The following is a 14,677-nucleotide window of genomic DNA, read 5'->3' as shown; positions in this document are numbered from 1 at the left end:
CCAGGACTACACTTCCTCCTACCCTGCATCCTGTAAGGACTCCATTCCATTCTCCCAGTTTCTCCGTCTCCGTCACATCTGCTCTGACGACGACGTCTTTCACACTAGTGCCTCTGACATGTTTTCCTTTTTCCTCAACGGAAGATTCCCCTCTGCAGTGGTTAACATGGCCCTCGACTGTGTCCGTTCCATTTCCCGCACCTCTTCTCTCACCCCTTCCCCTCCCTCTCAGGGTTCCCCTTGTCCTCATCTTTCACCCCACCAGCCTCCACATTCAACGGATCATCCTCTGCCATTTTCGCTGCCTCCAGCATGATTCATAGAAACATAGAAAATAGGTGCAGGAGTAGGCCATTCGGCCCTTCTAGCCTGCACCGCCATTCAATGAGTTCATGGCTGAACATTCAACTTCAGTACCCCATTCCTGCTTTCTCGCCATACCCCTTGATCCCCCTAGCAGTAAGGACCTCATCTAACTCCTTTTTGAATATATTTAGTGAATTGGCCTCAACAACTTTCTGTGGTAGAGAATTCCACAGGTTCACCACTCTCTGGGTGAAGAAGTTCCTCCGCATCTCGGTCCTAAATGGCTTACCCCTTATCCTTAGACTGTGACCCCTGGTTCTGGACTTCCCCAACATTGGGAACATTCTTCCTGCATCTAACCTGTCTAACCCCGTCAGAATTTTATATGTTTCTATGAGGTCCCCTCTCATTCTTCTGAACTCCAGTGAATACAAGCCCAGTTGATCCAGTCTTTCTTGATAGGTCAGTCCCGCCATCCCGGGAATCAGTCTGGTGAACCTTCGCTGCACTCCCTCAATAGCAAGAATGTCCTTCCTCAGGTTAGGAGACCAAAACTGTACACAATACTCCAGGTGTGGCCTCACCAATGCCCTGTACAACTGTAGCAACACCTCCCTGCCCCTGTACTCAAATCCCCTTGCTATGAAGGCCAACATGCCATTTGCTTTCTTAACCGCCTGCTGCACCTGCATGCCAACCTTCAATGACTGATGTACCATGACACCCAGGTCTCTTTGCACCTCCCCTTTTCCTAATCTGTCACCATTCAGATAATAGTCTGTCTCTCTGTTTTTACCACCAAAGTGGATAACCTCACATTTATCCACATTATACTTCATCTGCCATGCATTTGCCCACTCACCTAACCTATCCAAGTCGCTCTGCAGCCTCACAGCATCCTCCTCGCAGCTCACACTGCCACCCAACTTAGTGTCATCCGCAAATTTGGAAATACTACATTTAATCCCCTCATCTAAATCATTAATGTACAGTGTAAACAGCTGGGGCCCCAGCACAGAACCTTGCGGTACCCCACTAGTCACTGCCTGCCATTCTGAAAAGTACCCATTTACTCCTACTCTTTGCTTCCTGTCTGACAACCAGTTCTCAATCCATGTCAGTACACTACCCCCAATCCCATGTGCTCTAACTTTGCACATCAATCTCTTGTGTGGGACCTTGTCGAACGCCTTCTGAAAGTCCAAATATACCACATCAACTGGTTCTCCCTTATCCACTCTACTGGAAACATCCTCAAAAAATTCCAGAAGATTTGTCAAGCATGATTTCCCTTTCACAAATCCATGCTGACTTGGACCTATCATGTCACCTCTTTCCAATGCACTGCTATGACATCCTTAATAATTGATTCCATCATTTTACCCACTACCGATGTCAGGCTGACCGGTCTGTAATTCCCTGTTTTCTCTCTCCCTCCTTTTTTAAAAAGTGGGGTTACATTGGCTACCCTCCACTCCATAGGAACTGATCCAGAGTCAATGGAATGTTGGAAAATGACTGTCAACGCATCCACTATTTCCAAGGCCACCTCCTTAAGTACTCTGGGATGCAGTCCATCAGGCCCTGGGGATTTATCGGCCTTCAATCCCATCAATTTCCCCAACACAATTTCCCGGCTAATAAGGATTTCCCTCAGTTCCTCCTCTTTACTAGACCCCCCGACCCCTTTTATAACCGGAAGGTTGTTCGTGTCCTCCTTCGTGAATACCGAACCAAAGTACTTGTTCAATTGGTCCGCCATTTCTTTGTTCCCCGTTATGACTTCCCCTGATTCTGACTGCAGGGGACCTACGTTTGTCTTTACTAACCTTTTTCTCTTTACATATCTATAGAAACTTTTGCAATCCGTCTTAATGTTCCCTGCAAGCTTCTTCTCATACTCCATTTTCCCTGCCCTAATCAAACCCTTTGTCCTCCTCTGCTGAGTTCTAAATTTCTCCCAGTCCCCAGGTTCGCTGCTATTTCTGGCCAATTTGTATGCCACTTCCTTGGCTTTAATACTATCCCTGATTTCCCTTGATAGCCACGGTTGAGCCACCTTCCCTTTTTTATTTTTACGCCAGACAGGAATGTACAATTGTTGTAGTTCCGCCACCAATCACATCTTCCCCTTCCTTCTCAGCATTCTGAAGGGACCACTCCCTCTGCAACACCCTGGTCCATTCTGCAGTCACCCCCAACAACTCTCCCCTTCCCACAGCACCTTTCTGTGCATGCACAGGAGATGCCACACCTGCCCTTTTACCTCTTTCCTTCCCATTATCCAGGGCCCTAAATACTCCTTCTAGGTGAAACAGCGATTTACTTGTACTTCTTTCAATTTAGTATACTGTATTCGCTGCTCACGATGTGGTCTCCTCTACACATAGAAACATAGAAAATAGGTGCAGGAGTAGGCCATTCGGCCCTTCTAGCCTGCACCGCCATTCAATGAGTTCATGGCTGAACATTCAACTTCAGTACCCCATTCCTGATTTCTCGCCATACCCCTTGATCCCCCTAGTAGTAAGGACCTCATCTAACTCCTTTTTGAATATATTTAGTGAATTGGCCTCAACAACTTTCTGTGGTAGAGAATTCCACAGGTTCACCACTCTCTGGGTGAAGAAGTTCCTCCGCATCTCGGTCCTAAATGGCTTACCCCTTATCCTTAGACTGTGACCTCTGGTTCTGGACTTCCCCAACATTGGGAACATTCTTCCTGCATCTAACCTGTCTAACCCCGTCAGAATTTTAAATGTTTCTATGAGGTCCCCTCTCATTCTTCTGAACTCCAGTGAATACAAGCCCAGTTGATCCAGTCTTTCTTGATAGGTCAGTCCTGCCATCCCGGGAATCAGTCTGGTGAACCTTCGCTGCACTCCCTCAATAGCAAGAATGTCCTTCCTCAGGTTAGGAGACCAAAACTGTACACAATACTCCAGGTGTGGCCTCACCAATGCCCTGTACAACTGTAGCAACACCTCCCTGCCCCTGTACTCAAATCCCCTTGCTATGAAGGCCAACATGCCATTTGCTTTCTTACACTGGGGAGAGCAAGCGTAGATTGGGTGACCGCTTTGCGGAACACCTCCGTTCAGTCCGCAAGTGTGAGCCTGAGCTTCTGGTTGCCTGTCACTTTAATTCCCCGCTCCACTCCCACTCTGACCTCTCCATCCTTGACCTCCTACACTGTTCCAACGAAGCTCAACGCAAGCTCGAGGAACAACACTTCATCTTTCGGTTAGGCACTTTACAACCTTCTGGACTCAACATCGAGTTCAACAATTTCAGAGCGTAACCGCTGCCCATCTTTGGCTCCCTTTACCCCCCGCCACCGAGCCGATGTTTATTTATCTCCTTTTCTCCAACGGCAGCTGGTCATTATTCTGCCATTCACACCCTATCTTGACCAATCCTTTTCTAACTCTGGCCATTACCATTTCAATCCTTTTGTCTCTCTAATCTCTCCTGCCTTCCACCCTATCACAAACCTTCCTTTTTGTTCTTTCTTCCCCTCCCCCTTTCAGTGCTTCTTTAGAATGTGTTCTTTCCAAACACTAGCCAGTTCTGATGAAGGTCGTCGACCCGAAACGTTAACTCTAATTTTCCTTCCACAGATGCTGCCTGACCCGCTGAGATTTCTGTTTTTATTTCAGATTCCAGCATCTGCAGTATTGTATTTTTGTATTTGTGATACATTGCCTAACGTACTCTCATATCCATCCAGTCCAATTCACTGCTTCAGGCCGAACAACAAATTTCTCACATTGTCCATTGCTGTAATCCACAGAGGTTGGCTTGGTGTAAATACAGTGGAATTTATAATATAATAGTTTTCTAAGCACAAACATGCATATTCACATATCATTTTATGAGCAAGATAGCAAAACTAGATAGTAGAGCAAGTAATTAACAAATTTCACTGGATCATCAGAAAGAAAGACTTGCATTTATATAGCGCTTTTCATGACCACCAGACCTTCCAAAGCACTTCACGGCCAATGAAGTATTTTATGAAGTGTAGTTACTGTTGTAATGTAGGAATCGGAGCAGCCAATTTGCGCACAGCAAGCTCCCAACAGATAATGACCAGATAATTTGTTTTTTTAGTGATGTTAATTGAGGGATGTATATTGGCCAGGACACCGGGATTAACTTCCCTGCTCTTCTTCGAAATAGTACCATAGGATCTTTTACGTTCACGAGAGTGCAGACGGGGCCTCAGTTTAACGTCTCATTCGAAGGATGGTACCTCCGACAGTGCAGCACTCTCTCAGTACTGCACTGGAGTGTCAGCCTAGATTTCTGTACTCATGTCTCTGGAATGAAACTTGGAAGCCTCAAGCTTCTGATTCGGGGTGTGAGTACTACCCACTGAACCATCATGGCTGCCCATAGCATTATGGACCTGCTTTGAAAATGGGAGAAACATTAAATATATACAAAGAAGTAACTTTGGGTATAAAGGAGCGGTTATCTTTCTAAAATTGAGCCTTTTACTATGCAATACTGCTGGTTTAATAGATTCCCTGGTTATGTCTACTTTAATAACTGTTTTGCTGTTTTGTGGAGGGTGAATGATAACATGACATTACAAGAAAGTGACTCAATTAGACAACTATTACATCACGTTTATATAAGATAAGCTTTGCCGACTGGATTTCCAGGTAAATAACAGCCGTTAAAATTAACAAAACTGGTTCCTGTGCTACTGGACCATCAGCACATGAATGCTGAGACTGGGAAGAAAGAAAGATGTCAAATGCCTTTCATTTGAATGCCCATCATGGTTGGATGTTAAAAGTGACCTACTTAATCATAACCTCGCTCTGTAAAGTCACATATAGGCCAGACTGGGTAAGGACAGCAGGTTTCCTTCCCTAAAGGCATTAATAAACCAGATGGGATTTTACAACAATCAGATAGCTTTCATGGTCACCATTACTGACACTAGCTTTTTACTCCCGATTTATTTAATGAACAGAATTCAAATTCACAAACTGCCACAGTGGGATTTAAACTCATGTCTCCAGATTATTAGTTCAGGCCTCTGGATTATATAACCGCAATGCTAACATACCCCGGATAGATTGGAGCAATGCATGTTTTTCAGCCTGGAAAGGAGGTGTCTGAGAGGTGATCGTATAGAGGTACTAGTCAATCTCCTATAGCATTGCACATGGAAAGCCAAGAACAAGTGACGTTGGATGAGGATGGGAGTGCTGCACTGTCGGAGGTGCTGTCTTTTGGATGAGATGTTTGAGACCCTCTCAGGTGGATATAAAAGATCCCATGGCACTATTTCGAAGAGCAAGGGCGTTATCCCTGGTGTCCTGGCCAATATTTATCTGTCAATTAATGTCACTAAAACAGATTATCTGGTCATTATCACATTGCTGTTTGTGGGAGCTTGCTATGTGCAAATGAGCTGCTGTGTTTCCTACATTACAAGTGGCTACACTCCAAAAAGTACTTCATTGGCTGTAAAACACTTTGGGGCATCGCGATATAAATGCAAGTCTTTCTTTTTCAAAGAAAAAGATTTTTTAAAAAATATTTAAATAATTTTAATGTCCCCTGTAATTTTTCTCCTAGCTGTTTAACTTTAATTCCAGGAGGGTTGGCAACCCTTCACAGTCTAGATAGATGGATGAACTAAGATGGAGCTGAATGACCTTCCTCAGTTATCCTGTGTGTGTGTGTGAGAATGAGTGAATGAGTGAGTGAGTTGATTGAAGTCGCTCAGGCTCTTTTCCACCAGGCATGAGTGACAACTAGAAAGAAAGACTTGCATTTATATAGCGTAATTCAGACCACGGGCAACCCAAAGCACTTTATAGCCAATGAGGTACTTTTTGAAGTGTTGTCACTATTGTAATGTCGGAAATGCAACAGCCAATTTACACACAGCGAGCTCCTACAAACAGCAATCTGATGATAATGACCAGATAATATTTTTATGATGTTGATCGAGGGATAAATATTGGCCAGGACACCAGGGTTAACTCTCCTGATCTTCTTCGAATTAGTGCCCTGGCATCTATTACGTCCACTCAACGTAAGATACTTGGTTTAAGGTCTCACCCGAAAGACGGCACCCACCGATGGTGCAGCACTCCCTCAGTACTGCACTGGGAGTGTCAGCCTAGATTTTTGTGCTCAAGTCTTTGGAGTGGGACTCGAACACACAAACCTTTTGACTCAAGAAGCGAGAGAGAGTGCCACCCACGGAGCGACACACTGTGGCTTTGGTGAGGAGTTTACTGTGTTTAGGTGTTAGCTGTCACTCAGTTGGTAGCACTCTCCCCTTTGAGTCAGAAAGTTGTGGATTCAAGCCCCACTCCAGAGGCATGAGCACAAAAGTCTAGGCTGACACTCCAGTGCAGTACTGAGGCAGTGCTGCACTGTCAGAATTGCCGTCTTTCAGATGAGGCATTAAACTGAGGCCACATCTTCTCTCAGGTGAACATAAAAGATCCCTTGGCACTATTTTGAAGAAGAGCAGGGGTGCTCTCCCCAGGTGTCCTAGCCAATATTTTGGGTTGTCCTGAGGTTGTGAAAGGCGCTACATAATTGAAGGTCTTTCTTTCTACTGAACCTAAATCTCACCCAAAAGACGGCATCCACCGACAGTGTAGCACTCCCTCAGCGCTGCACTGGAGTGTCAGCCTAGATTTTTGTGCTCGAGTCTCTGGAGATGGTATGTTGGTTTTTATTACAAGAGGATTTGAGTACAAGAGTAAAGTTGTCTTGCTGCAATTATATAGGATCCTGGTGAGACCGCTCCTGGAGTATTGTGTACAGTTTTGGTCTCCTTACCCAAGGAAGGATCTATTTGCCATAGAGGGGATGCAATGAAGATTCACCAGATTGATTCCTGGGATGGGGTGGGGGATTGTGCTTTGAGGAGAGACTAGGCCTATATTCTCTAGTGTTTAGAAGAATGAGAGGTGATCTCATTGAAACATACAATATTCTTACAGGACTTGACAGGATAGCTGCAGAATGTTTCCCCTGGCTGGGGAGTCTAGAACCAGTGGTCAGTCTCAGAATAAGGGGTAGGCCATTTAGGACTGAGATGAGAAGAAACTTCTTCACTGAGAGGGTGGTGAATCTTTGGAATTCTCGATCCCAGAGTGCTGCGGAGGCTCAGTTGTTGAGCATATTGAAGATAGAGATCGGGAGATTTTTAGATATTAAGGGAATGAAGGGATTTGGGAATAGTCCAGGGAAGTGGAGTTGAGCTCGAAGACCAGCCATAATCTTACTGAATGGTGAGCAGGCTCAAGGGGCCGAATGGCCTACTCCCGCTCCTATTTCTTACGTTCTTATAAATGGAAGTCTTTCTTTCTACTGAATCGAGATCTCTCAGTTTAACCTCACCCAAAAGACGACATCTCTGACAGTTAAGGTTAGCATTGGCCTGGAATCTTCAGGATGCTAACCCAGGAGAAACATCATAGGGGCTTTAAAAAAAATGATGCCTTTTTTTCCTTTTATTTGAACATTTCTATTTAGTATTTATAATAATATTGGAGATTGTTGGAAAAAGGCTGTTTGACTGACAGTCAAGAATCAATGGGGTAACTTTCCAATTGAGGATGGATGTGTTACAGGGAGCGGGCAGGGAAATGGAGATGAGGCCAAGATCAGGTATGATCTTATTGAATGGCGGAGCAGGCTCGAGGGGCCAAATGGCCTATTCCTGCTCTTATGTTACCCGACCAATGGTGGGTGCATGGCGGCTAGAGGCATGTGATGAAATCTCCAGGAATACATTCAACCAGTGTTGGTCCTCAATGTGATGTTGATCGAGGGATAAATAGTGCTCTTCTTCTAATTAATGCCCTGGCATCTATCACGTTCACTTGATGCAAGGTCCTCCGCTTAAGGTCTTATCCGAAAGACGGCACCTCCGACAGCGCGGCACTCTCTCGGCGAAGCGCTTGGAATGTCAGCCTAGATTTTTGTGCTCGAGGCTCTGGAGTGGGACTCGAACCCACAACCTTCTGACTCAGAGACGAGAGAGAGCGCTGCCCACTGAGCCACTGGCTGACACCGTCACTATGGTGAGGAGTTTTACTGTGTTTTTAAAAAATCACCCTGACCCCCAACCCTCCCTCACTCCTCCACCGTGAGGGGGGGGGCGCACTGACCTATGAGGTAGTCGAGGGACGGCACCCCGGTGGAGAGCAGCAGCAGCTGCCCGCCGTGCAGCGAGGGCCGGGTCCCCGGCGCCGACGCTCGTTTGCCGCTTCGTGCCCTCGACTGGAAGCTCGTGCACGCGCGCGTCGCCATCTTGCCGCGGCCGTTGGCCGGGTTGCGTGGTGGGTAACGAGGGGGTTGAGGGGAGGTGTCAAAAGCAGCACCAATCAAAAGACCAGCCTGTGAAGTTCTACCCAATCAGAATCAGCAAGGCGTAATACCTTCGTTCCGATTGGCTTCTTCGCTGAGTAATTCTACCCAATCACAAATAGCGTTAAAACGACAGTGTCCAATGCAAGGCGTAATAGCTTCCTTTCGATTGGCTGCTTCTTTCCGCGCCCCTAATACCACTTCACCACCTGACCCTGAGAAATACTACCCAATCAGAAACAGCATTACAAATCGCCAGAATCAGAAACGTATAATAGCTTCGTGCCGATTGGTTTCTCTCCTCGCACCGCCCCGGTGCTTTTGAGGGAAACACACGGTTGACATTGTTAAAGCGATGAGTTTATCTTCTGTTTAGGGGCAAAAAGGTACATATTTGTACTTTATTTTTTATTTCTAAAAAAATGTTTGAAAGCGATGTTATTGTTTTAAACGTCCTTTTTGTTTTATAAGAGTTAGGACTTGGAAAAACCTCCGAGTCCGCCGGACGGTTACCAATTGTCAGCGGTGGCCGGCGGTTGTGAGGCCAAATGCGCACGCGCACGCGTGATGCTGCAGGAAACTACAAATGCCAGAATGCACTGCAGGGCTGCGAGCGTCTCACACGGGAATGTCAAAAGTGAGATTTAGGTTCAGACCTCAGGATGTTCCAAAGCACTTTATAGCCAATGCAGTATTTTGTTTTTGAATTTTATTCATTGTTATATAGTAGTAGTAGTAGTAAATATTACTCAGTCCCTCGTTTCGAGGATTACCCCCACTTCCACACCAACAAGGGATGAGTTCACAGGTGTTTCAATGAGGGATTTGATATTCCAGGCCCCGATTATACATATTGAAGGGTGGAAGTTGCCTGTGCTTGGATTCTTTTAACGTGGGGTGGTCGTTCCACACCAGCCACCACATGGGCTTGACAGAGCTAAGTCTTTGGTCCAGTGACCAGGATTAACTAAGATGACTGGTTACCAAGCTCTGCTGCACAGACCTGGCGTGCACATCTACTCCTACTGTCCATAGACCGTAGTGTGAGCTGGCCCGTGCTGCCCCATGGCTCTTGCCTCTTCCGGATCCCGAACTCTCGCTTCTCCTAGGCTCTGATCTCTCGCCACTCCTCTGCCCGACTTCACCGCTCCCCTGCTGCTTGTCGCCTCTCCTGCTGTACCTGAACTGCTCGGGTGGTCCTACCCATGCTCCAATCGGCGACCTGGATTCTGGTGACATCAATCTAGTCGCCATACTCAAAGTCATTGTTGTAATCTAGGAAAGGCATTAGCCAATTTGCACACAGCAAGCCCCCACAAACAGCAATGTTTCTTTTAGTGATGTTGGTTAAGGGATAAATATTTACATCATCAAAGCCACGGCTGACACCTCCAACCTGAAGAGTGAGATTTAGGTTTAGTAGAAAGAAAGATGTTCATTTATATAGCTGGGACCCCAGCTATTTACAATATACATTAATGATTTAGACGAAGGAATTGAATGTAATATATCCAAGTTTGCAGATGACACTAAGCTGGGTGGCAGTGTAAGCTGTGAGGAGGATGCTAAGAGGCTACAGGGTGACTTGGACAGGTTAGGTGAGTGGGAAAATGCATGGCAGGTGCAATTTAATGTGGATAAATGTGAGGTTATCCACTTTGGTGGCAAAAACAGGAAGGCAGAATATTATCTGAATGGTGAGAGATTAGGAAAAGGGGAGGTGCAACGAGACCTGGGTGTCATGGTACATCAGTCATTGAAAGTTGGCATGCAGGTACAGCAGGCGGTGAAGAAGGCAAATGACATGTTGGACTTCATAGCGAGAGGATTTGAATATAGGAGCAGGGAGGTCTTACTGCAGTTGTACAGGGCCTTGGTGAGGCCACACCTTGAATATTGTGTTCAGTTTTGTTCTCCTAATCTGAGGAAGGACATTCTTGCTATTGAGGGAGTGCAGCGAAGGTTCACCAGACTGATTCCCGGGATGGTAGGACTGACATATGAGGAAAGACTGGATTGACTAGGCTTATATTCACTGGAATTTAGAAGAATGAGAGAGTTTCTCATAGGAACATAAAATTCTGACGGGATTGGACAGGTTAGATGCAGGAAGAATGTTCCCGATGTTGGGGAAGTCCAGAACCAGGGGTCACAGTCGAAGGATAACGGGTAAGCCATGAGATGAGAAACTTCTTGACTCAGAGAATTGTGAACCTGTGGAATTCTCTACTGCAGAAAGTTGTTGAGGCCAGTTCGTTCAATATATTCAAAAGGGCGTTCGATGTGGCCCTTACGGCTGAAGTGATCAAGGGGTATGGAGAGAAAGCAGGAAGTTGCATGATCAGCCATAATCATATTGAATGGTGGTGCAGGCTCGAGGGCTGACTGGCCTGCTCCTGCGCTTATTTTCTATGTTTCTATGTTTTCACGACCTCAGGATGTCCCAAAGCTCTTTGCAGCTAATGAAGTACTGTTTGCAAGTATAGTCACTGTTATAATGTAGGAAACGCGCCAACCGATTTGGGCACAGCAAGCTCCCACAAACAGCAATCTGTTAATGGCCAGATAATCTGCTTTTTAGTGATGTTGATTGAGGGATAAATATTTACATCAACTGAGCCATGGCTGACACCTTCAACCTTTAGTTTCAGTCGATTGAAACCCTTGGCCTTTTGACGAATTTATACAATCACCGAACATTTCAAAGCGCTTTGCAGCCAGCGAAGCTCTTTTTGAAGTGTGCTCATTGTTGCAATGGAGGTAATGCACCAGCCAAATTGTGCTCAGCAAGCTCCCACAATCAGCAATAATGACCAGATATATGTTTTAGTGATGTTAATTGAGGGATAAATATTGGCCCAGGTCACCGGGAATAACTCCCCTGCTCTTCTTTGAAATAATAACATAGAAACATAGAAAATAGGTGCAGGAGTCGGCAATTTGGCCCTTCGAGTCTGCACCGCCATTCAATAAGATCATGGCTGATCATTCCTTCAGTCCCCTTTCCTGCTTTCTCTCCATAACCCTTGATCTCCTTAACCGTAAGGACCATACCTAACTCCCTCTTGAATATATCCAGTGAACTGCCATTAACAACTCTCTGCGGCAGGGAATTCCACAGGTTAACAACTCGCTGAGTGAAGAAGTTTCTCCTCATCTCAGTCCTTATCCTAAGGCTATGTCCACTGGTTCTGGACTTCCCCAACATCGGGAACATTCTTCCCGCATCTATCCTGTCCAGTCCCATCAGAATCTTATATGTTTCTATCAGATCCCCTCTCATCCTTCTAAACTCCAGTGAATAAAGGCCCAGTTGATCCAGTCTCTCCTCATATGACAGCCCAGCCATCCCTGGAATCAGTCTGGTGAACCTTCGCTGCCTCAATAGCAAGAACGTCTTTCCTCAAACTAGGAGACCAAAACTGAACACAATATTCCAGGTGAGGCCTCACCAAGGCCCTGTACAGCTGCATTAAGACCTCCCTGCTTCAATATTCAAATCCCCTAACTATGAAGGCCAAGATACCATTTGCCTTCTTTACCGCCTGCTGTACCTGCGTGCCCACTTTCAGTGACTGATGAACCATGACACCCAGGTCTTGTTGCACCTCCCCTTTTCCTAGTCTGCCGCCATTCAGATAATATTCTGCCTTGGTGTTTTTGCCCCCAGAATGGATAACCTCATATTTATCCACATTATATTGCATCTGCCATGTATTTGCCCACTCAGCTAACCTGTCCAAGTCACCCTGCAGCCTCTTAGCGTCCTCCTCACAGCTCACACCGCCACCCAGTTTAGTGTCATTCGCAAATTTGGAGATATTACACTCTATTCCTTCATCTAAATCATTGATGTATTTTGTAAAGAGCTGGGGTCCCATTGAGCCCTGCGGCACTCCACTAGTAACTGCCTGCCATTTATCCCGACTCTCTGCTTCCTGTCTGCCAACCAGTTCCCTATCCACGTCAGTATATTACCCCCAATATCATGTACTTTGTGCGGGACCTTGTCAAAAGCCTTTTGAAAGTCCAATACACCACATCCACTGGTTCTCCCTTGTCTACTTTGCTAGTTACATCCTCAAAAAATTCCAGAAGATTCGTCAAGCATGATTTCCCTTTCATAAATCCATGCTGACTTGGTCCGATCCTGTCACTGCTTTCCAAATGCGCTGCTATTTCATCCTTAATGATTGATTCCAACATTTTCCCCACTACTGATGTCAGGCTAACCGGTCTATGATTACCTGTGTTCTCTCCTTTTTTAAAAAGTGGTGTTACATTAGTGACCCTCCAGTCCATAGGAAATGATCCAGAGTCGATAGACTGTTGGAAAATGATCACCAATGCATCCACTATTTCTAGGGCCACTTCCTTGAGTACTCTGGGATGCAGACTATCAGGCCCCGGGGATTTATCGGCTTTCAATCCCATCAATTTCCCTAACACAATTTCCCGCCTAATAAGGATATCCTTCAGTTCCTCCTTCTCACTAGACCCACTGTCCCCAGTACCTTCGGAAAGTTATTTGTATCTTCCTTCGTGAAGACAGAACCGAAGTATTGGTTCAATTGGTCTGCCATTTCTTTGTTCCCCATTATAAATTCACCTGAATCCGACTGCAAGGGACCTACGTTTGTCATTACTAATCTTTTTCTCTTCACATATTTATAGAAGCTTTTGCAGTCAGTTTTTATATTCCCTGCAAGCTTCCTCTCATACTCTATTTTCCCCCTCCTAATTAAACCATTGGTCCTCCTCTGTTGAATTCTAAATTTCTCCCAGTCCTTAGGTTTGTTGCTTTTTCTAGCCAATTTATATGCTTCTTCCTTGGCTTTAACACTATCCTTAATTTCCTTTGTTAGCCATGGTTGAGCCACCTTCCCAGTTTTATTTTTACTCCAGACAGGGATGAACAATTACTGAAGTTCATCCATGTGATCTTTAAATGTTTCCCACTGCTTATCCACCGTCAACCCTTTGAGTATCCTTTGCCAGTCTATTCTAGCCAATTCACGCCTCATACCATCGAAGTTACCTTTCCTTAAATTCAGGACCCTAGTTTCTGAATTAGCTTTGTCACTCTCCATCTTAATAAAGAATTCTACCATATTATGGTCACTTTTCCCCAAGGGGCCTCGCACAACAAGATTGCTAATAGTCCCTTCTCATTACACATCACCCAGTCTAGGATGGCCAGCTCCCTGGTTGGGTCCTCGACATATTGGTCTCGAAAACCATCCCTAAAACATAGAAACATAGAAAATAGGTGCAGGAGTGGCCATTCGGCCCTTCGAGCCTGCACCGCCATTCAATGAGTTCATGGCTGAACATGCAACTTCAGTACCCCATTCCTGCTTTCTCGCCATACCCCTTGATCCCCCGAGTAGTAAGGACTACATCTAACTCCTTTTTGAATATATTTAGTGAATTGGCCTCAACAACTTTCTGTGGTAGAGAATTCCACAGGTTCACCACTCTCTGGGTGAAGAAGTTTCTCCTCATCTCGGTCCTAAATGGCTTACCCCTTATCCTTAGACTGTGATCCCTGGTTCTGGACTTCCCCAACATTAATAAGAACATAAGAACATAAGAATTAGGAACAGGAGTAGGCCATCTAGCCCCTCGAGCCTGCTCCGCCACCCAACAAGATCACGGCTGATCTGGCCGTGGACTCAGCTCCACTCCAGGAAATCCTCCTCCAGTTAGGTTAGCCCAATCAATATGTAGATTAAAGTCGCCAATGATTACTGCTGTACCTTTATTGCACACATCCCTTATTTCTTGTTTGATGCTGTCCCCAACCTCACTACTACTATTTGGTCTTCTATACACAACTCCCACTAGCGTTTTCTGCCCTTTAGAATTCCGTAGCTCCACCCATACCGATTCCACATCATCCAGGCTAATGTCCTTCCTTACAATTGCATTGATTTTTTCTTTAACCAGCAATGCCACCCCGCCTCCTTTTCCTTTCTGTCTATCCTTCCTAAATGCTGAATACCCTTGGATG

The 14,677-nt window shown here is 45.5% G+C and overlaps 2 protein-coding genes across 15 annotated transcripts in view; one reads left to right on the top strand and one right to left on the bottom strand.

The window, feature by feature from the left end:
* Nucleotides 1-8,630, bottom strand: part of elp4 (elongator acetyltransferase complex subunit 4) — a 280,802-nt gene extending 272,172 nt beyond the window's left edge. For all 5 annotated transcript variants that reach the window (XR_011596605.1, XM_070899520.1, XM_070899522.1 and 2 more), the window contains exon 1: nucleotides 8,466-8,630. Coding sequence is in view for 4 of the 5 variants with exons in the window: in XM_070899520.1 (XP_070755621.1) it covers nucleotides 8,466-8,607 (142 nt within the window). In the remaining variant the exon portion in view is untranslated. The remainder of the gene's footprint in view (nucleotides 1-8,465) is intronic.
* A 341-nt stretch (nucleotides 8,631-8,971) lies between these two features.
* immp1l (inner mitochondrial membrane peptidase subunit 1) overlaps nucleotides 8,972-14,677 on the top strand; it is a 177,561-nt gene continuing 171,855 nt past the window's right edge. For all 10 annotated transcript variants that reach the window (XR_011596593.1, XR_011596598.1, XR_011596602.1 and 7 more), the window contains exon 1: nucleotides 8,972-9,050. The gene's annotated coding sequence lies outside the window, so the exon portion shown is untranslated. The remainder of the gene's footprint in view (nucleotides 9,051-14,677) is intronic.

Source organism: Pristiophorus japonicus, chromosome 14 (assembly GCF_044704955.1).
Source record: "Pristiophorus japonicus isolate sPriJap1 chromosome 14, sPriJap1.hap1, whole genome shotgun sequence".
In the NCBI taxonomy this organism is placed as follows: domain Eukaryota; kingdom Metazoa; phylum Chordata; class Chondrichthyes; family Pristiophoridae; genus Pristiophorus; species Pristiophorus japonicus.
Note: the sequence above shows the minus strand (reverse complement) of the source record. Positions and strands in the feature narration are given on the sequence as shown.